This window comes from Sminthopsis crassicaudata, chromosome 2 (genome assembly GCF_048593235.1).
Source record: "Sminthopsis crassicaudata isolate SCR6 chromosome 2, ASM4859323v1, whole genome shotgun sequence".
Taxonomy (NCBI): domain Eukaryota; kingdom Metazoa; phylum Chordata; class Mammalia; order Dasyuromorphia; family Dasyuridae; genus Sminthopsis; species Sminthopsis crassicaudata.
The window spans coordinates 435,060,762-435,081,139 of NC_133618.1; the positions used below are offsets into that span (position 1 = coordinate 435,060,762).

The 20,378-nt window shown below is 45.7% G+C and overlaps 1 protein-coding gene across 2 annotated transcripts in view; it reads right to left on the minus strand.

Annotated features, from left to right (window-relative positions):
- The window catches only part of RGS14 (regulator of G protein signaling 14), a 30,611-nt gene that overhangs the window by 5,046 nt on the left and 5,187 nt on the right, over window positions 1-20,378 (minus strand). The window contains exons 3-14 of one of the 2 annotated variants that reach the window (XM_074292289.1): window positions 19,845-20,058; window positions 7,457-7,478; window positions 6,973-7,151; window positions 6,773-6,865; window positions 6,482-6,625; window positions 5,688-5,834; window positions 5,173-5,284; window positions 3,792-3,904; window positions 3,341-3,550; window positions 2,460-2,536; window positions 1,956-2,082; window positions 970-1,051 (exon numbers count right to left, since the gene is read on the minus strand). In XM_074292289.1, coding sequence (XP_074148390.1) covers window positions 970-1,051; window positions 1,956-2,082; window positions 2,460-2,536; window positions 3,341-3,550; window positions 3,792-3,904; window positions 5,173-5,284; window positions 5,688-5,834; window positions 6,482-6,625; window positions 6,773-6,865; window positions 6,973-7,151; window positions 7,457-7,478; window positions 19,845-19,889 — 1,351 coding nt within the window. In that variant the 5' untranslated portion in view covers window positions 19,890-20,058. Of the gene's footprint in view, window positions 1-969; window positions 1,052-1,955; window positions 2,083-2,459; window positions 2,537-3,340; window positions 3,551-3,791; window positions 3,905-5,172; window positions 5,285-5,687; window positions 5,835-6,481; window positions 6,626-6,772; window positions 6,866-6,972; window positions 7,152-7,456; window positions 7,545-19,844; window positions 20,059-20,378 lie in introns of both variants that reach the window. The other variant, XM_074292288.1, reaches the window with a different exon arrangement.

The following is a 20,378-nucleotide window of genomic DNA, read 5'->3' on the forward strand; positions in this document are numbered from 1 at the left end:
AAATTGTAGAGAGATAGATAGGAAAAAAAACCTTTCATTATGACTAGGGCTACCTAAAAATAAAGGGCTTTTCTAGGAGAGAAGCCAGAAAGCTCCAAGAGAGAATAAGTTCATCATGACTGGAGGTCTTTAAGTTAAGGGTGGATAGATTTGCTTGGAATGTTGCATAGAGGATTCCTCATCAGGAATAAGTTGAACTAAATCTTCAGCTGGTTCTAAGATCCCCTGATACCCATTTTTTATAAAGTCCAATTTTGTAACCTGGCATTCAAGGTCTTCCACCATCTAAGCCCAACCCATTTTAGCAGTCTTTCCACCTATCACCACTTAATTTGCATCAGGAATAAGTTGAACTAGATCTTCAGCTGGTTCTAAGATCCCCTGATGCCCATTTTTTATAAAGTCCAATTTTGTAACCTGGCATTCAAGGCCTTCCACCATCTAAGCCCAACCCATTTTAGCAGTCTTTCCACCTATCACCACTTAATTTGCCCTTCTTCCCCCGACCTTCAAAAGTCTGCCTCTTCTATGAAACCTTCCTCAAGTACTTCAACTCATACAGAACAGAGTTTTAGTGCTGGAAAGGATCTTAAAGTTATCTAGTTCAATTTACAGATGAGAAATAGGCAGAGTAACCATTACACAGTAATTAAATGTCAAAGCCAAGACTTGAACCCAGATCCATTTTATCATTATTCCCATTACACCAAGCTGCCTCTAGCAATGAAGCCCTTTCTTTTCTTCAGTACCCCATACTTGGCATTGACCTTATGTGACTGGTCCTATAGCAATGCCTTGAATTAAACAGGTATTAACAATGTAATTTTGTGGTTGTTGAATTGAATAGATTTAAAAGGAATTCTGTTAGTGCCCCACTTGTATCTCCCATTTCTTCTGCCTTCCCTCTGGAACCAGCATGGGGCTTTGGGCAGATTATCTTGGGGGCTCAGAGCCTGTGGGCCCCTGTACCTGGAAGAGTGTCCAAGACGAGTCTCTGGGCGGATACAGAGCTCACAAGCTTCTCCAGATCTAGAGTCCGCTTCTCACCTGACTGTAGGGGCATAGGGTCAGGGGTTGGGAGAAATCATAGCTCCCTTTGGGGCTCAGCTTAAGTGCTACCTCCTGGGGGGGGAATGTTTTTGGATGCCCACAGGTACTAGTGTCCTCCCCAACCCAACCCTTGTTAGAAATTGCTTTTGTTTTTTGTTTTAATCTAGAACTGTGATTTACCTGGGGGGGGGGGGGAGGAGGGAGGGTTAGAGTGTTATAAGAACCAAATGAGACAATATCTGTAAAGCACTTCGAATAGTGCCTGGCACATAGTATGCTTAATAAATACTTGTTCCCTTCTCTCTTCCTTAATTTCTAGAGGGAATTCCCTCTATCAACACAGGCCTGAGAATGTTTTGTAATTTATAACTCAAAAGAAATTCTCTGAGAGTTTAAATGATGTGTCCAGTGTCATGCAGCCAATATGTCAGGGATGGCCATGCAATTAGGCCATCCTGCCTCTGAAGCTGGTGTTCTGTTCAACACAGTTTACTGCCTGACTGCTTGACCTTTACTTTGTGAAGCTTTCATAGTCACTTATCTCAGCACCAGGTGTGGGCCCCACTCCCTTTCTAAAGTAGGTTTCTTAAGGGCAGGGACAGCTTTGAGGTTTTTATCTTTTTATTCCTAGTGCCAGGCACATAGGAGGCACGAAATAAGTGTATGCATATTGAAATGAACTGAATCTCCTTACTCTTCTGTCTTTATTTCTTCCCTCAGTGTCCCGCTCACTTTCTCTCTCTCTGCTCCTCCCCACATCTTCCATCCCCCTCTCCCTGAAGCCCTTGTCTATCTTGGCCACAGAATTCTTACTTTTCCCTCCTTGGTTCTGGGGTGTAATGCCCTACGTGAGGGCTGAGCCAGTGCAAGCAAAGATGGGTGTGTAGGATAGGAGGTAAACTCACCAGATGTACTGAAATCTGCTGCAGGCTCAGGCCGTGTTTTCCCAGGATGGGGAACAGAGCTTCTTTCAGGCGCTTGGAAGATTTGCTTGTGATCCTGACCACTTTGCCCAGAGGTGTGATTTCCAGCCTAGAACATAGAATGTCACAGCTGAAAGGGACCTTTGGAGGACAAAGGATGAAACTAGAGCCCAGAAAAAGTCCTAATCCCAGATCATAGCTAATCAGTCAATAGCCAGGCCTTGAATTCAGATGTTCTGCTCTTCTGGAGGATGGGAGCAGGTCTCGTTGTCTCTGTCCCTCTGTGTCCTTCCCCACTCTTTCGGGATCTGGCTCAGTCTCTCCTCCCCATCCCCATCCACACATATAATCCTTACCCTCCTCCTGACCCCTCCAATCCCAAGGATCTACCAGAGATCAATTGCCCCTAGACTTGTCTGGCAGTGCAAGGGGAAGAGATGGAGGCCTTTGGGCTCCACTTGCAGGGGAGAAGGGAAGAGCACTCACTCAAAGCTGATCCTGTTCTCCAGCTTCACCTCCTGGTCAGCCAACACCGTGCAGTCCTGATCTAGGACCAAGGCCTTCTGTGGACACAGCCCCATGGGCTCAGTAACAACACTGGAGACTCCAACCCAGGCCCTAGACAACCCAAAGGAAGAGCCCTCCCTACCACACACCCCAAATTCCAAGAATAACTGCTAAAAGGCCTGAGGGCTTGGGAAAAGAGAAATCCTGGTGTCAGGTTCTGATATTGTGAACCTTCTGATACCTTCCAGGACCGTCAGTCTGGAGGCCCTTGAACCTGAGATGTGGAAGGACAAAGTTAGTGTCAGGAACAAGGCAAAAAATAGCAGCAAAGTCAGGAATGGCCAGAGAGACAGGGATAAAAATTATTGCCACTAATCCTTCATCTCCTCCCCGCCCAAGGTTACTCCTTTAGTCTTTCCATCACCTGATGACCCCACTCATCTTCCCACTACCCACTGGGTATTCAGCCTGGCTGGCCTTGTAGTCAGCTATTTATTTTGTCATTGCCCAGCCTGGGACCCACGATAGATTTTAAACTTCTGGAAGACAAGGCATGGTATTGTGGATCTGGAAGACCCCCGAAGACATCTTGTCTAGTCTTTCCATTCTATAGATGAACAAACTGAGGCTGGGGGAGGGAAGGGAATGTGTCCAGGATCATACACACACTAAGAAAGAGACAGCTCCAGACCTCAAGAATCCTGATTTTCAGGCTGGGATTTTTTATCTCTGCCACAGACAAAACCATTGTCAGGGGCATGAAGACGGATCAGGTTAAGGTTAAAATCAGGGTTAGGGTTGGGATTGTGCTGTGGAGGAGTGTCAGGTGTTGAGATTGATATATAAGGCTTAGTGCCTACCTGTTCGTTGCCCACCAGGTAAACCTTGATATCGGGCAGGGATAGGCCTCGTTTCTCACAGATGCTGGCCAGCATAGAGCGGATGGTTAAGCCAGGGCGGACCAGGGCCAAGGACGCTGTGCCATCTGGCAGATAGACACAGCAGTAACGTCCAACCCGACTCTCTCCTTCACCCTCAGGGCCCCCCAAGCTCTTCCGGTGACTCTGAGTCTGGACAGATGACAAACACACACACACGCACAGATATAGAGAGATACACTATGAGGGAATTGGGGAAAGTGGATGGAAATATAATATAGAGATAAGAGGATCTGTTTACTTAAGGAAAGGAAGAGGAGAATTCACTAGGGAAAGACAAGGCTTATAACTGACCAGGGAAAAGAGTGAGGGCAGGGAATTTGGGGGAGAAAGCTGCAGGCTTTGGGGGGAGTGGGAGTAGGGAGACCCTCACCTCAGATTTGCTTCCGACAAATGCAAGGAACCCGAGATCAAGGCTGGCGGAACTGTTGAGAGAACCCTGGGACTCTCGACGAAGGGCTGGGTTCCCATTGGTGGTACCTAACTCTGAGGGGAGAGAGAAATGTTTTTTAAAGAAGGGACTTTCAGCTCATCTCCAACACCCCCTTTTCCCAGGCTGCCCTTTCACATGTAGCAACTTCCTATAGCTTCTTTTCCAGTTCTGTTCAGAGAAGGGAGGCCAAGGTGCAGAGACAAGTCATAATTACTCAAGAAAATACCTATGTGTATACATGAGCACATACATATAAACATATATATACATATATATATATATATGTATGTCCATATATAGGCATATTATTAAAAAACATATACTTGCAAGCATATACATACACATTTGTCTATACACATACATCTACAAAACACATGCATACAGACACATAAATATCTCTCTGTCTTGGAACCAGACCTTGGAATTCCTCACAGGTGACTTTTTTTTTAAGGCAATTGGGGTTAAATGACTTTGTCCAAGGTCGAACAGCTGAGTTTCTGATATTAAATTTGAACTCAGATCCTCCTGACTCCATCTAGGTGCTCCAGCCATTGGGCCATCTGGCTGCCCCTCAAGAGTTACCCTGGGGTCCTGTAGCACTCAGAGTGGGAAAGGTACTGAGAAGCCATTCAACACCTGGGCTATCGCCATGTAGAGACTTCCCTTGATTTCTCTAGAATATTGGGTATTCCTCCATGGAGAACTTGTGGGAGAACATGGACAAGAGTCCTGCAGGATGGGTTGCTATCTGTATCATGGGAAGGCATTGTCCCAATCCACAGGTGTCCTGGGTGGTCTAGCTGACAGCCCAAGGTTCTGGCAGGCCCCATCCTCCTCTGGTGCCTACTGGGGATGGGCCTATGTTTATGCTCTGAGGACTGCTTTGTTTAGAATCACAGAGGGGTGATAGAAGTTCCCAGAACCACCCACTGGAGCTCCACAAGGCAGAGATCTCTGTTTGTAAAGGGATTAGAAGCTGCAGCAGCTAGCATTTCTATAGGACCCTAAGGTTTACAAATACTTTACAAATATTATCTCATTTGATCCTCACAACCACCCTGGGAAGTAGGTGCTATTATTATTCTCCTTTTACAGATGAGGAAACTGAGGCACAGAGATTAAGTGACTGGCCTAGAGTCACACAGAATGTAAGTGCTTGAGGTCAGTTTTGAATACTTGGGTCTTGCTGACTCCAGGTCTAGCACAGATTTTCTGTTTATAAACTGAGGATGCTAGAGCTAGAAGAGACCCTTAAAACCACCACTCTACCATCCCACCCTGACCCGCTCCCCACCACTGTCCCACCTGCCCAGGTGCTCACCTCTTCGGAAGGACTTCCTGGGCCCCCGGCCCCCAAAAGCCTCAGTATTCGGCAGCTGGCCCAGATCCTCCACTCCCAAGGGCAATGACTTTCCAGGCTTTAGCTTTGGCTTCTACGGGAGAGCCCGGTGTTTAGGACCTTGCCCCTACAACCCAGCCCCAGCTCCCCAAATCCTGTTCAGAGGGTCGTAGGGACTAGGCGGGTCCAACATTGCCTTTTTTCTAGGCTGGCACCCTAACACTCAGAACTGGGGATGGAGGTTGGTGCATTTCTGTGCCTCGGGAAGGAAATAAGCTGCCTGAAAAGCAGTTTGAATTGGGTATAGGCCTAGGCCTCTTCCATACATACATACATACATATTTAAGTGTTTTCAGATGTGTGTATATGTGTGTGTGTGTGTGTGTGTGAGAGAGAGAGAGAGAGAGAGTCAAATCAAGGGCTCAGACTCAGGGTATACTTGGATGGCAATGGGGATTCATTCTCACTGCCCAGACCCTCTCTCCCCACATGGGTACCTTCCGGAACGTGGTATTAGGACTGCCAGGGTCCGAGGTGCCTGGCTCACAAAGGGGCCTCCCTTCTGCTTCTGCCAAGAGACACTCCCGGTACATGGGGGACTTGACAAAGCGGGCATAGCTGTCAAACTTCATCAGGTTGAAGATCTGAGGGAAGGAGGGAAAGAACAAAGAGGAGTAGTATGAAGAGAGGAGAACATGAAAGGGATGAGGGGGAGGACAGCAGCAGAGGATCTAGCTTCAAGGCAACTTAGAGATCATTGAGTTCAGGGATTCTCAACCTGGAGATCCATAAACTCCCAAGAGGCCAAGGGAGCCCAAAGACTCTAGGGGAAAGGCTGGATTTTGCTGACAGGGACCAGCTTTGGATCTCCAATTCAGTCGTTCTTAATCTGGGGTTTATGGACACCTACAAAGGCTATGAATAGATTTCCAAGAGTGAGTGAAATTAGATGGAGAAAAACATTACATCTTTATTTTCCCTAAGCTGTAAAAGAAATTTGGTCTTTCCTTTAATGATTTAAAAACATTATTCTAAGATATCCACAGGTTTTACCAGATTGCTACAGCACACAAAAAAAGTGTGGACTTCCTGCTCTGGTCTAACCTTCTTATGTTATAGAAGGAAACAGAGGCTCCCCAGAAGGGAGTTTTTTTGTTCCAGATCACAAAGTTGATTAGGGAAAAGAAGGAAAGGGAAAATGGAGAGGAAAGATGAAGAGCTGAGGGAGAGAGGGAATGGGGAGAGAGCCATCAGCCTTCCCCCACAACAAGGCCTCTCCTTAGGCCCATACCTGCAGCTGTTGGACCCGGAACATGTCAGGGTTGGGGGTGGCCAGCACCTCCTCCCCGAGCCAGGCCTGCCGGTCAATATTCACAGGGCTCAGAGCCTGGCTGGACAGGAACTCCTCATAGATACGCCGAGCTTCCTGCGCCAACTGGAGTGGGGAGAGAGGAGGTGGCAAGACTTTACCAGGAGCAACCTATCAGTTTTGCCCCTCCATCCTTTCCTTCCTCAAGTTTTTCCCCTTGCTCTTCTCTCTCCATGCTCACCACTCCTATTCTCCCAGCCCCCAGCTTCCAACCTGTTGGGTATCACTGGCCGGAATCTGCTGGAATTGCTCACAAGCTTTCCAGAAGGAGAGATTTTCTGCACTGAATTCCTTCTTCAAGAACTCCTAGAAACAGGGGCAGGATTTGAGACAAAGGAATGGGGAGCAGACAGGGAAAGAGTGGCCACCATATCCCCTTATTCCTCTTCACTTGCCCCAGCTCCTGAGCTCACCGTGAAATAGGCAAGACCCAACGGATCCTGAAGCAGCCTCTCAAAAGACAGTGCCCAGCTGGCCACAGGCTGTTCCTCAGAAGTGAAGGGACTGCTGGGGCCACTGGGCAGGCTGTGAACGCTGAGGGTACTTCCCCGGCCCTCCCCGGCTCCCTCTGGCCCCGCCACATTGCTCAACTCTGGGGGGATAGAGGAGGAGGGGAGAAAAATGCATCAACCTTAGCATGTGTTAAGCATCATGTATTCATCCATTCAATAAACCTTTTTTATTCCCTACCTTCCTCAGTCAGACCTTTAATTTACCCTTCAGTCATGCCCCTAATTCTACACACAAACACACACTCTCCCTCTCCCACAGATTCAGTGCTCCTAGAAGAAAGCCGGACACAAAATAGTCTATTCTCTCCTCTCTAAGCCAAACACGTAGCATCTGAGCCCCTCCTCTTGATCCAGGAACCAGGCGGGGTCCCTTGCTCCAACTCACCTCCATCAGAGACAGCCAGGACCTGCAAGAGAGAAGTGAGGAGAGGCTGAAGAAGGGCATAGACCAGGAGAGGGGGTAGATCTTGTCCCTACTTCCAGAAGTTCAAGTTAGTCAGCGTTTGTTGTTGCTCAGGCATCTTTAACTCTTTGTGTCCCCTTTGAGGGGTTTTCTTGGCAGAGATACTGGAGTGTTTGCCATTCCCTTCTCTAACTCAATTTGCAAATGAGGAATGAAGCAGAATTAAATGCCTTGCCCAAGTCACACAGCTATTAAGTGTCTGAGGCCACGTTTGAACTCTAGGCCCAGTGCTCTTTATGCTGTATCACCTGGCTGTGCATTTAGCCAGTGTACTCAGGGTACACAACCACCGACTATCTGGTCACTGATGGAAGAAGAGGGCTGGGATGGGGAGAGTTGGAAATGGACATGGGGACAGACTAGGCTTGTCTTGTCCTTCCCTGACCTGTCTGTAACATCCAACACTGACTGATCTCATGCATCATACTCTCTCCTGGTTTCAGCCACATTCAACTTCCACAAATCCTAAACTCTCCAGAGGAAGCCAGCCTGAATAGCTGAGGGGGCTTTCCCACCCATGGAGACTTCTCTTAGCCACACCTACATCCTGTTGAAAAAACCCAAAGCTGGCTTCCCTAATCCCAGACCTAATTGTTGTGGTCTCCCTTTAACCTCTTCCCTCCACCCTCTTCACAAGGCTCAAGACTTTTGCCCAATAGAAACAGCTCCTCACTACAAAGGAATGGGGAGGCAGACAGGGAAAGAGTGACCACCATAGCCCCCTGCTACCTTCTTGGGAGCCCTCTCTTGGCTCTCCTTCTGTCTCTCTGACCATTCCTGTATCTCTTTCACCGGCTTCCATTCTTTTTGATCTCTAAACATGAGTCTTCCCCTGATGTTATGTCCTCTTGTCTTTCCTCTGACCTTTGAATGTCAACTGTTAATTTTATTTGCACAGGACTCTTTAGATATTTCCCAGAGTCTAGGATCACCACTGCCCCTCTCCCGAGCTCCAGTCCCCTCATTCCATCTTCCTGTTGGACCTCTCCAGCTGAAAGGACAGCACGCCCTACCTACCATGTCTAACCTTAACGTGTAGACAAAAGACTGCTAGATTTGTCTTTGAATCTGAGCTCTGACCTTTATTGTCCTCGTGAGCCTGAGCAAACCACATAAATCTCTGAGTTTCAGTTTTCTCTTTTGTTAAATGGTGATTAAAACTACTATGAAGTGATATTTAAGTGGATATAGTAGGCACTACCTGAATTCCAGAGAAATTGTAAGGAAAGTACGTTTTAAATATTATAGCACTTTGAGTCGTGGCATTTTTTGTTTGTTTGTTTGATTTTTGTTTTTAAATCACAAGCTGTGATTTAAGATAGACAACCCTGATGAGAAACTCTCTCTGCCAATACAGGTAAATTAATGGTTGTCAAATTGAATTCGATAGAAATTGGGATAAGGTGGAGATAAGGAAAGTGGAAGGTCACAATGCAGGTGGGTAGGAAAGAGGAATAGGCTCAGAGATAGTAAAAGGGACATAATGAATTATAAAGCTCAATATTTCACCGACTTTGAATTTCCCAAGTCATCTTCCCTTAGAGATGCTTTCCCAAAAATATGCATATCCCTAAGAATTGTAGACCTCAGGAGATGCCTTGATAGCCTCCTGTTGCAGGGGAAGTGAAGGTTGAGAAGACCTCACTCTACTCTGCCCAGTGGGAGAAGAAATGTGCATGGAGAGAAAGGGGAAGGAAGAGTCAGTGGAGACTTTGAGGTTGGAAGGTTTGTGACTCCAGGACCCTTCCCCCACCCTCATACCACCACCATACACAGCTGGGCCTCAGTTTCCCCATGTTCAAGAGGAGAGAATCTGAACCCTGCACCTCACAGAGGACAAGTTGGTTGTACAATGAAATTATCTATGATGACCTGAAGAGGCTTCCCCACTGTCTCTTGAGTGCAGTCTAAACTCAGTAATTGGGCAATAATGGCCCTCCACATTTTGATCTTTACTATATCACACATATAAATTCCAAAATTCCCTAGTGATGCTCAAAGACTCCCTGACCCAGGAAAATGCTATTGCCAACTCCATCTTGGTACCCTTTTAACTTATGAGATTGAAGCAATGGAGTTAGAAAATCTGGGTTCAAATCCCAACTCTTCTATTTACTATTTGTGGAATTAGGTGATTCACTTGAGTTCTCTGGACCTCAGTTTCCTTCTTTATAAAATGAGTGAGTTGGATGAGATTGCTTCCAGTATCCCTTTTTGCTTCCAATCTATGATCCTATAACCCTTTTAGCATCCTTGGAATGTGAAATTTAGGAAGAGAGATTGGTAGAGGTAAATATCATTGATCATCATGATACACAGTTAAGTCCCAATGTGCTTAGCAAAAGAAATGGTGATCCTAGACTCTGAAGGAATTGCAGCCTTCCCCCTAAAGTATGCTGTTGCTAGTTAGGATAGGGCTTGTTGTGGGGCCACCTTTGTGGACTTGGGACCGAGGCTCTGTATGGTGGAAAAAGTGACAATGACTGCATCTGTGGGCTGTGATTCTGGGACTGTCATCTTGAGACTGTGAGCCTGTCACTCTGGATTTGTGACTGGAAGGCTATCTTTAGGAAACTGTTTCCTAAGTAACAAGTTTGGTTTAGATACCACTGACATTCAGGGTAGTATAAGGATAGACTGAAAAGATAAAGTATCCTCATTTTGGAAAGAGAAAGCTGAAAGGGTCAGAGAAGATCCATAAAATCATAAAGGAAATCACAGAATGTCAATGATAGAAACAATCTAACAGATCATCAGGTCCAATACCCACATTTTAAGCAGTAATAAGCATTATTTAAACAGTCAGGCAATAATTTTTATTAAGTATCTATTATGTGCCAGGTACCATGCCAAAAACTGAGTAAACAAAGGTGAAATATAGTTCCTTGAGTCAAGAAAGTCACATTCTAAATGACAGGCACAACAAACAAACACTTATATACCAACAAGCCATATACAGGATATACTGAAAATAATCAACAATGGGAAGGCACTAGAATTAAGAAGAATTGGGAAAGACTTCCTGTAGGAGCCGGGATTTTAGCTGAGACTAGAAGCCAAGAGGCAGAGATAAGGAGGAAGAGCATCTATTATGTTCTAGGTGCTGGGGAAAGAAAGATAAAAATTAAATGATCTCTGCCCTTCAAGAAGCTCTCATTCTATTATGGAAAACAACACGTACATATTTATATACAAGTACATTAAAAGATATACAAATTAAATATAATTTCCAAATGGTACTACTAACAGTCTGTGGAGCAGGGAAAGTTTCATGTAGGAGATGGCTCTGGGACTTACATTTGAATGAAGCTATGAGATCTAAGAGGTAAAAATCAAGAGAAATTTAAGAAATAGGGGACATCTAGTAGCAAGGCATACAAAAGGAAGGTGAAATCTGTTAAGTGAAAGATAAGGACAGGCCCAAAGAGTGTGTTGTATAATAAGCCTGGAGAGATAAAGTAGAGCCAGATTGGAAAGGGCTATAAATGAAGCAAAAGAAACTTGCATTTGATAGTAGAACCCCTGGAGCTAATTGAGCTAGGAGAAGGACATGGACAGATGATGATGCTTGAGGAATATAATTTTGATTGCTATGTGAAGGACAAATTATAGAGTGGAGAGACAATTATGAAGATATTTCAATAATGTGGACAAGAGACAATGAAAGCATGAAGAAGGGAAATGCCCAGATAAGTGAAGAAGAAGGGAGAGCTATGAAAGATGTGGTTAGGTTAGAACCAATAAGGCTTGGCAGTCGACTGGATACGTAGCATAAGGAAAGGTGAAGAATAGAGGATGATTCTAAGGTTACAACCTTGAGTGATCATGAAGACAGGGAAGTTTAGAAGATGGATAGGTTTTTGAAAAAACCCAACAAGTTCTATTATAAACATGTTAAGTGTGAGATGTCTACCATAGACATCCAGTCTGAGATATCCAATAGGATTACCCCCATTTTACAGCTGAGAAAACTGAGGTCAAGAGAGATAAGTGACATATCCAGAATCACATAGATTCTAAGTGTCTGAGATAAGATTTGCCCCCAGCTCTACCTGATGCCAGGCCCAGTGCTCTAGGCACTATGGCACCATGTAGCTGCCTTTTACTAGAGCTGATAGGATTGTTATGGGAGAAAAGGTCCCAGGACAGAACTTTGAGCTATACCTACACTTTCAGGACATTCATGATGAGCCCACTGAGAGCCTGAGACAGAGTAGTCAGATAGGAAGAAAACCAGGAGAGATTATTATCATAAATACCCAGAGAGGAGAGTATGTCCAGGAGATGAGGACCAACTGTGTTAAACACTACAAGAGCCATGAAACATGAGCATGTTTTTTTTTTGAGACAGAATGTTGATTTTATTGAGTGAACACATTAACATAACATTTAATGAAACTTTGAAATATGAGCAATGAGAAAAAGTCATTGGATTTGGCAATGAAGAGCTAAAAGACAACTTTGGAGGAAACTATTTCAGTTTAGTGACAAGATTGGAAGGCAGCTTGCAAAGGATGGAGTAGTCAGTGATGGGAGGGGAGCAGAAAACAGATTAACGGCAGCTTTTTTTTTTTTTTTTTTTTTTTTTTTTGCTGAGGTAATTGGGGTTAAGTGACTTGCCCAGGGTCCCACAGCTAGGAAGTGTTAAGTGTCTGAGACCAAATTTGAACTCAGGTCCTCCTGACTTCAGAGCTGGTGTTCTATCCACTGCGCCACCTAGCTGTCCCTTTTCTTTTTTAAAATAAATTTTATTTTTCAAAAGTATTTCATTTTTCAATATATGCAAAGATAGCTTTCAGCATTCACCTTTGCAAAATCTTGTGTTCCAAATTTTTCTCCCTCCCTTCCTCTCATTCCCCTCCCTTAGACAGCACATAAGCCAATATAGATTTAATATGTACAGTTCTTCTAAATATAGTTCCACATTCATCATGCTGCACAGGAAAAGTTGGATCAAAAGAAAATAAACAATCAACAGTAACCACAAAAACGGTGAAAAAAATATGCTTCGATTCACGTTCAGTCTCCATAGTTCTCTCTCTGGATGTGGACAGCACATCACAAGTCTGTTGGAATTTGGCTATGAAAGGAGGGGACAGGATGAGGGCTTGCAAGGATGGCAAGGTCAAGTGAGGGTCATTTTACCCATGAAGAAAAGGAGGCCCAGAAAGAGGAAGTTGCCCAATGTTATACAGTAAATTTAAGTGACAGAGACAGAAACCAAATACAAACACAAACAGGACACAAAGCCCTCTGACTTCAAATCTAGAGATTTTTTCCACTTAATCACACTGACTCCTTATGTAAAAGGTGAAAGAAGACAACCTGCTCATAGCAAATACAAGTAATAGGATGTTCTGCCTGCACTCTCCACACCCTTGCCCCCAGAACTTTGAGAGAGACAAGTTCAAAATGAACTAGCTTTACATGTTAGTAAATTAATGCAACTTATTATTCCCAGACTAGTAGAGTATAGCAAGAAAAAAGACACAGTGTGTAGAATGCCAAGTCTGGAGCCAGGAAGGCTTCTCTTCCTGAGTTCAAATCTGGCCTCAGATACTTTCTAGACTCTGGACAAATTACTTAACCCTCTTTATCTCAATTTCCCCATCCACAAAATGAGCTGGAGAAAGAAATGGCAAACCATTCCCATATCTCTTAGAAGAAAACCCCAGATAGGCTTATGAAGAGTCAAACATGATTGAAATCACTGAATGACAAGAAGAACAAGAAAGATAAATGGGTTCAAGAAAAATGTCATTATATTCAGAGACAGAACTATGGAAACTGAATATGAATCAAAGCATCATATTTTCACCTTTGCTTATTGCTGTTTGTTTGCTTGTTTGGTAGTTTTTTTTTCTTTCTTATGTTTCTTTTCCCTTTTGATCAGATTTTTTTTGGTACAGCATGAAGAATATGGAACTATATTCAAAATTACATAAGTTTAATCTATATCAGATTGCTTGTTATCTTGGTGGGGAGAGGAAGAAAATTTGGAACACAAGGCTTTGCAAAGGTGAATTTTGAAAACTATCTTTGCATGTGTTTAAAAAATAAAATACTATTTAAAAAAGAGAAAGTCATTAAATTCATGGATGGCAAGTGCAGAATCATCACTAAGAATGGATGGAATGTTAGGAAGGTTTGTCAGCGCTCCCCCAACCATTCCTGAGTGACCCCATCAGAAATGTAATCTGGGGCATCAGGAACTATACAGCTGACTACAAAGGACATTATCTTTATTACAAGGAATGATCTTAGGTGTGGACCTTAGTTTTCTCACTTTGCAAGAGGACAAGATCATCCCTCCCAGCCCATTTGCAGCCTTTGCAGTATGCAGATGCAGGGCAAAGACCAGGCAGTGTCCTTGGAAAACACAAAGAGGAAAGGATGGCAACAGGAAAACTCTTTTGAAAAGACACTTGGAAAACCATAACCCCCTCCCCCCCAGTGCTCTTGGGCATTTATTTTGAAGAAATGTTGGACTAGAGTTCACATTTTTGGATAGACAATAACAGATCTGCTTTTTAAAGAAGTGGCAAAACTGCATTTAAGTTTTTTGGGGGGATGGAAGTTTGAAGATTTTGCCCAGAATCTAGCTTTGGTCACATATGTAGTATTTGTGGATTGTGCAATGTGTGTGAAGGTTGGACATGTGTGGAGGTCATACAGTATTTAATAATTATGATAGAATTAAAATTGTACTTCACATACATTATCTTGTTTGCTCATCATAGCAACCCCATAAGGCCAAAGCTATGATTCTCCCCATTTCACAGATGGGTTGGTTGGCTATCCTTCATTCTCTAAGAGGACCAAAATGACATTACTATGTTAAAATTAAGTAATAGTGTGTCTGAATGACTGAGCAGACCGACACGAGCTCTGAAAGCTCTACCACAGGTAGGTATTCCCTGAGAACATTCGGAGTGGATTCTCTAAATCTGTGCATCCTGCAGATGGGTAAATGGACACTGATAAAATTTAAGTGATACAGCCAGTAAGAATCTGAAGGAGGATTCAAACTCGGGTTTCCATTCCTGAGGCCCCAATTGCCTCTGGGGTTAAAGATGTGACATATACAAAGTAAATAAAACATGGCCTCTCTGAGTGGAGAATGGGGGAATGTGCATTGTGTAGGGCATAACCAACTTTTAGAGTAGTAAGTTGTGCACAGATTGTCCAAACTATACAGTCATTGAATAGGAAGGTTGTGCAGCGGTCAGAGTATGCGAGTGTACAGGGTGTTCCCTGTGTGGGGGTTGTGCTATGCATGCAGGTGTGTTTGTATTGGGCATGGGGTTGGGGCGATGCTGTGGAGCACCCCCCCATGTGTGGGGCCACAGGCTTGTGCAGAGCCTGAGCCACGTATGGAGGGCACACGGCACGTGTACAGCCTGAGAGAGCTGTGGGTGTGTGCAGGGCATGAAGGGCAGTGCAGGGAGTGCAGAAAAGGAAGCGGGACCTGGTTTGGCAGGGCTGCTCTGGGGCAGAGAGGCAGCTTATGATGTGGGAGCTTTTCTTGGGGCTGTGCCTACAGGGTTGTTTTGAGGACCTGTGATTTAAAAGGGGATTAATCTGAGCTTTCCAAAGGGAGTTCCAGCCTATGTGTGTGTAGGAAGAGGCAACTAACGTGGAGAGAGATCTTCCTTCAAGAGAGTGCCAGCCAACTAATATCTGTCTGCCCAGGTTGCATGTACCTTCGGATTCTAATGTTTATTGTGCAACAAGAAAATGATATTCACACACATGTATTGTACCTAGACTATATTGTAACACATGTAAAATGTATGGTATTGCCTGTCGTCGGGGGGAGGGAAGAGAGGGAGGGGGGGTAATTTGGAAAAATGAATACAAGGGATAATATTATAAAATATATATATATATATAATAAAAAAAAAAAAAAAAAAAAAAAAAGAGAGTGCCAGCCAGAGAGGAAGGCCCCATCCGCATCACAAGGTCAGCCTGCCCCTCTCTGAGGGCCACTCCCAGACCTCCCAGGCCCCAGCCCCTTCTCTAATCCTCTTCCCAAACTAAAGGACTGTGAGGAGGCTAAATGCCCATTGCCTACTTTTTCTTTAGTGAAATGTTGTTTCCTTTCCCTTGAGTTCATGCTTGTTAAATGGCCTAATTGCCTAAATGCTAAAGCTAAGAACCTAAGTGACTCCCTGCAGGGCCCTGGATGCCAGCATCTGGCCTGCCCTGATTCTTGGTGGAGAAGGGCATCCTACTGACTCAACAGCCTTTCTCCTAAACATCTCAAGTTGCAAGGCCCAATAAGAGGAAGACATTCAAAAGAGATAGGGGCAGGGGCAGAACAAGGACAATGGCTTAGCCCAGGGCAGAAAGATAGATGTAACAGCTCAGAAAGAGCCAAGGACAGGGATCATGAGATAGGAGAATCAGAAAATCTTAGGATCATAAATTCTGAAGTAGAAGCTCCTTTGAGGTTATCTATTATAAATGAGGAAACTAAGGCATGGAGCAGATAAGTGACTCAACATGATCACACAGAAGCTACTGAGGAAAGGAGAGAGGGAGGGACAGAGGAAGTTCTGGTCCCTGCCCTCCCATACATAGCACTAGATAGGAGAGGCAGTGTTGGAGTCCCTCAGCACGGTCACTTAACTCTCTGTATGATTTTGGACAAGTCACTTGCCCTCTTCCTCATCTCCTTCACCCATAAAATAAGGAGTGTGCTAGTAAATGTTTAACAGCTGCTTGGGGCACTCTGTTTAAGAACACATTTTAAAGTTTAATTAAATTAAGTTTTAATTTAAATTTAATTAAACTTAATTATTATCATTGTGTACATCACTTTCTTGAATCTAGACAATCAACAAAACAATAAATCAAATTCTAATTTGGCCATTTGCCACTTTAGGAGCTGCAAATAATCACACTGAAAAATGCAACCACTGACTCTCACAGCTTCAGGAGCTGGCTCCAGCATATTCTTGATCACTGAGTAGGCCCCTCCCTTCCAGCTCTGCTATACTATGGCTCTAATGTTCACCTTGACCTAACATAACATAACCTTGACCTGCTTACTTTGTTCTTAAACATTTCCAGGCAGACACAGCTTCCCAGGTGGCCCATAGTCTCCCACCAGGACAAGGATGATTCTACCCTTCCTCTCTTTTCCCCCTAAAACCCCAAGCAAAGGGTGGGCTACTGGAGTTCTTGCCGACTTCCTTCACTTCATTCTGCTTGCTGGGACACGCCAGGCACTGCCCCAGATGCCAGCTCCCATCCCCTCCTGTTACACCAGGTGCTGACATTCTGCAGGAACAAATGTCTCTGAACTCAAAGTGTTCTCTCTTCTGGGTGTTGGATGGTTCTTGAGGTGGGGGGGTGCTTGGCTTCATAAGGGAAAGTTAAAAGTTTGGTTAGAAGTCTGGGGAGGGATAGAGGTGTGTTCAGTTAGCTTTGTTCCAGGACTCTGGCACATTCCATCCCCACCCCCCCACCCCCAATATGTCATTCAGGAGCCATCCCACATCTAACTCAGAAGTTTCTCCACACACAGAGGAAGGGGCATGGGGAGAGAGGAGAGAGGAGACTCAGTCAATAGGGATCAAAGATTCAGGCTACAGTTAAGATTACAGCTTCTCAGAAAGGATTCAGATCCAAGGGCTGACTTTCGAAGTTCTCTATCTCCCAGGTTCTTAAACTGTGATTCACAACTCCACATGGGGTCTTGCGACTAAATATATGAAGACTGAAAAATTATGATTTATTATCAGTAGATATTTTATTTTTATATTTATTTTATATAACTATATACCCAGTCACATAAAAATTTCTTAGGAGACAAGGAGTAACAAGGAGAAAAATAAGAAATCCTGCTGGAGAGGTTGCAGGTAGGTGGGGAAGGTATGCCTTAAAACCATGTATGGTCTGTCCTCAGAGCTGAGAAGCCTGCTAGTCAGGGCTGAGTTAGGGGTCAAACAATGGGGTCAAGGAGAAGGGGTTGAGGGTGTGAAACACAATGGGCAGATCTGTTCCTAACTGAGTAATGCCAGATTTGAGGTGTTCTCCCTCCTTAAGAGGGAACCAGGACAGGTAATGAGAAACTGGCCTAGGGGACTAGTTCTAGTCTCAAGTCAATCTGTTGGAGCAGACCTCCCACTTCTGTCTCTGCTCTTGCTGATTCTTTTGAACCCCATTTGGCAGATGGAAAAGTTGAGGTCTGAAGCGAGATGAGGCCAGATTGAAGAGAGAGAATAGTTGAAGGTATCATGGAGGCACAGGCACCTGGGCACGGTGAAATGTTGCCGCTAATAGGATATGTCTATGACCCACCTCCTAGTGAAGCTAGAAACAGGAGCCCTGCCAAGCCCCCACCCCAGCCAGCCTGAGGGCGGCCCCTTTTGCCTCCTCTCCACCTCCAGCTGCTCTGCCCCAGACTTACATAGCCACCCCACTTCTTCCCCCACCTGATGCTCTATAAACCCCATCCCTTGAAGCTGCCTGTCTTTAAGACACTGTCCTCAGAAGGACCAGGAGTTTATCTGCTCCCAAATGAGAGGCAGTTTGGTGGATCAGGGCCTGGAGGGAGGAAGGCTCATTTTCCTATGTTCAAATCTGGTCTCAAGACACTAGCTGTGTGACCCTGGGCAAGTCACTTAATCCTATCTGCCTCAGTTTCCTCATCTGTAACATGAGCTGGAAAAGAAAAAGGCAAATTCCTCTAGTATCTCTCCAAAGAAAATTCCCAATGGGGTCATGAAGAGTCACAGATGACTGAACAACAAATGGAGACCTGAGGAAATCAGATGACATGACCTAAGTCAGTGTTAAACACTTTGACTCCAGTACTGGTGTTCCCTTCACTCCTGGTAGCCCTGAAGTGCCTGTGGCAAGCAGAGCTAGAAGAAGCTTAGAGATCGCCTGAAGGAGCTCAAATCAGCTAAGTTATGTAAAGGCCTTTGCGAACCTCAATGTGCTATAGACATGTTTGCAATTATTATTATTAATCCAACCCGACACTCCGATTTCTATATCTCCTAGCTGGGTAAACTGAGGGGAATGTTTACAATAAGTAGCAGAAAAGCGACTTAACTCCTCCTGACGCCTAACTGTGTTTTGATCATTGAGTCTAATTGTTTCATTCTACAAAGAAAAAAGCAGGTCCAGAGAAATTTAGATGACCCAAAGTTAATAAATAGCAAGAGCAGATTTAAACCCATCTCTCGACTTCAACTCTATTGCTCATCAGTCCTGTTCAATAAAACGCAATCTCACAAGCATTCACGAAGCACTTCCTATGACTGAGTGCTGCCTGGTGCTGGACACACAGACCCAGAACTCCATACGATAGCGTGGCGAAGCCGCCTTAGCAGATTTGCTGAGTTCATCCCACCCGACCGCAGCCCTGGAGGATCAGTGGAGCAGGAGAGAGAAGTCACTGAGCGGAGTTCCCGGCCCCATGGGAGGTGTGGGAGGGACTCCACCGTCCCAGTTAGTTAGTTAGTTCAGTTAGCAGTTAGTTCAGGGCAGGGACCCGCCAGGATTCTCAGACTTCTGTTCCCTCCCAGCCCTTCCTTGTAGGAGCCCAGAGAGGAGAGAGGGAGGAGGTGCTTTCCCCTGGTGCTATGGCGAGGTGGGCGGGGGGCACCAGGGTTCCTGGTGCGCATGGCAGCCACCTCCCGATAACAAAGGGGGAGGAGAGGAATGAACATCAGGTAGCAGAGCAACAAGATGGCATCTCGGGCATTTAGGCAGGATGGCATTTGAGGTGAGGGTGCAGCATGTTGTGAGGGTGACAAGGTAACACTTTCAGGGATTTTCAGGGGGCAGGGAAGGACAGTACCCTGACCTATAATCATACTGGGAGCTCCCACTGAAGAGGTGGGAGGAAGGTAAAGCCTTGTGCCCATCACCCAGGGGGTACCCACTGATGGGGAGGAGAAAGAGAAAGAGAGAGGGGGAGAGAAAAGGGGGCAAAAGAGAGACAGAGACGGGGGGGGGGGGGGGGGGAGGAGAGAGACAGAGGGGGAGACAGAGAGGAGGAGAGAGAAGGGCGGTGGCTCTCTGCCCCCAGATCCCCAGGCAGCCGGAGTTGATGGTTCCTGGCTAAACAGTGATACTGGACTGTGGCAGCCAACACAAGGAGGAGTTGTTGTGGGCTCCGAGAAGGGGTGCAGCCACTGCCACCTATTAGCTTCTCCAGCCCTGAACAGAAGCCCGGCGCTGCTTCTGCCCGTCCCGGATCCGTCCCCTGGTCCCGTGCGCCGGTCCCTCCCTGGGTGTGTCAGCCTCCTCTCCCACAGGCTGCTGGCCCCGGGGCCATGTGGTCACTCACCATGCGCCCGTTGGGGACGCCCAGGTGCTTGGCTTTTCCTGGCATCCCTCCTGTCGCAGGGCCCCGCCGATGAGGGCAGAGACCATGAGTCCCGGGAAGGGCAGCTGGCACAGCCAAGAGGGGGAGCACGGCGGGCGCGGGGCGGCTCTGCTCCGAATCCCTCACATCCTGAAACGGCGCTCACTACCTCTTTTCTTTGCCACAGGAAGTGTATCTATGGAGACGAAAACCACAGAAAGAAGTAGGCTCTGAAGAGAATGCCTCTTCCTACACACACACACACACACACACACACACACTCACTCGTACTTACTCAGATCAATCCCCCTTCTGTGTTCATGGGCACACTCAGGCAAGCCCCACTCCCCCTTCCCACACGCACACGCATTTAGCAACTTCTACCCAGCCCAACCCTCCAGGGGAGAACTCCCTGCCCTTCCTGTGCGAGGGACCCCTCCCCCAGGCCCTAACGCACCATCCGTCTCTGCCCCCCACAGATGTGCATGCACCGCATCCCAGACAGGAACACACACG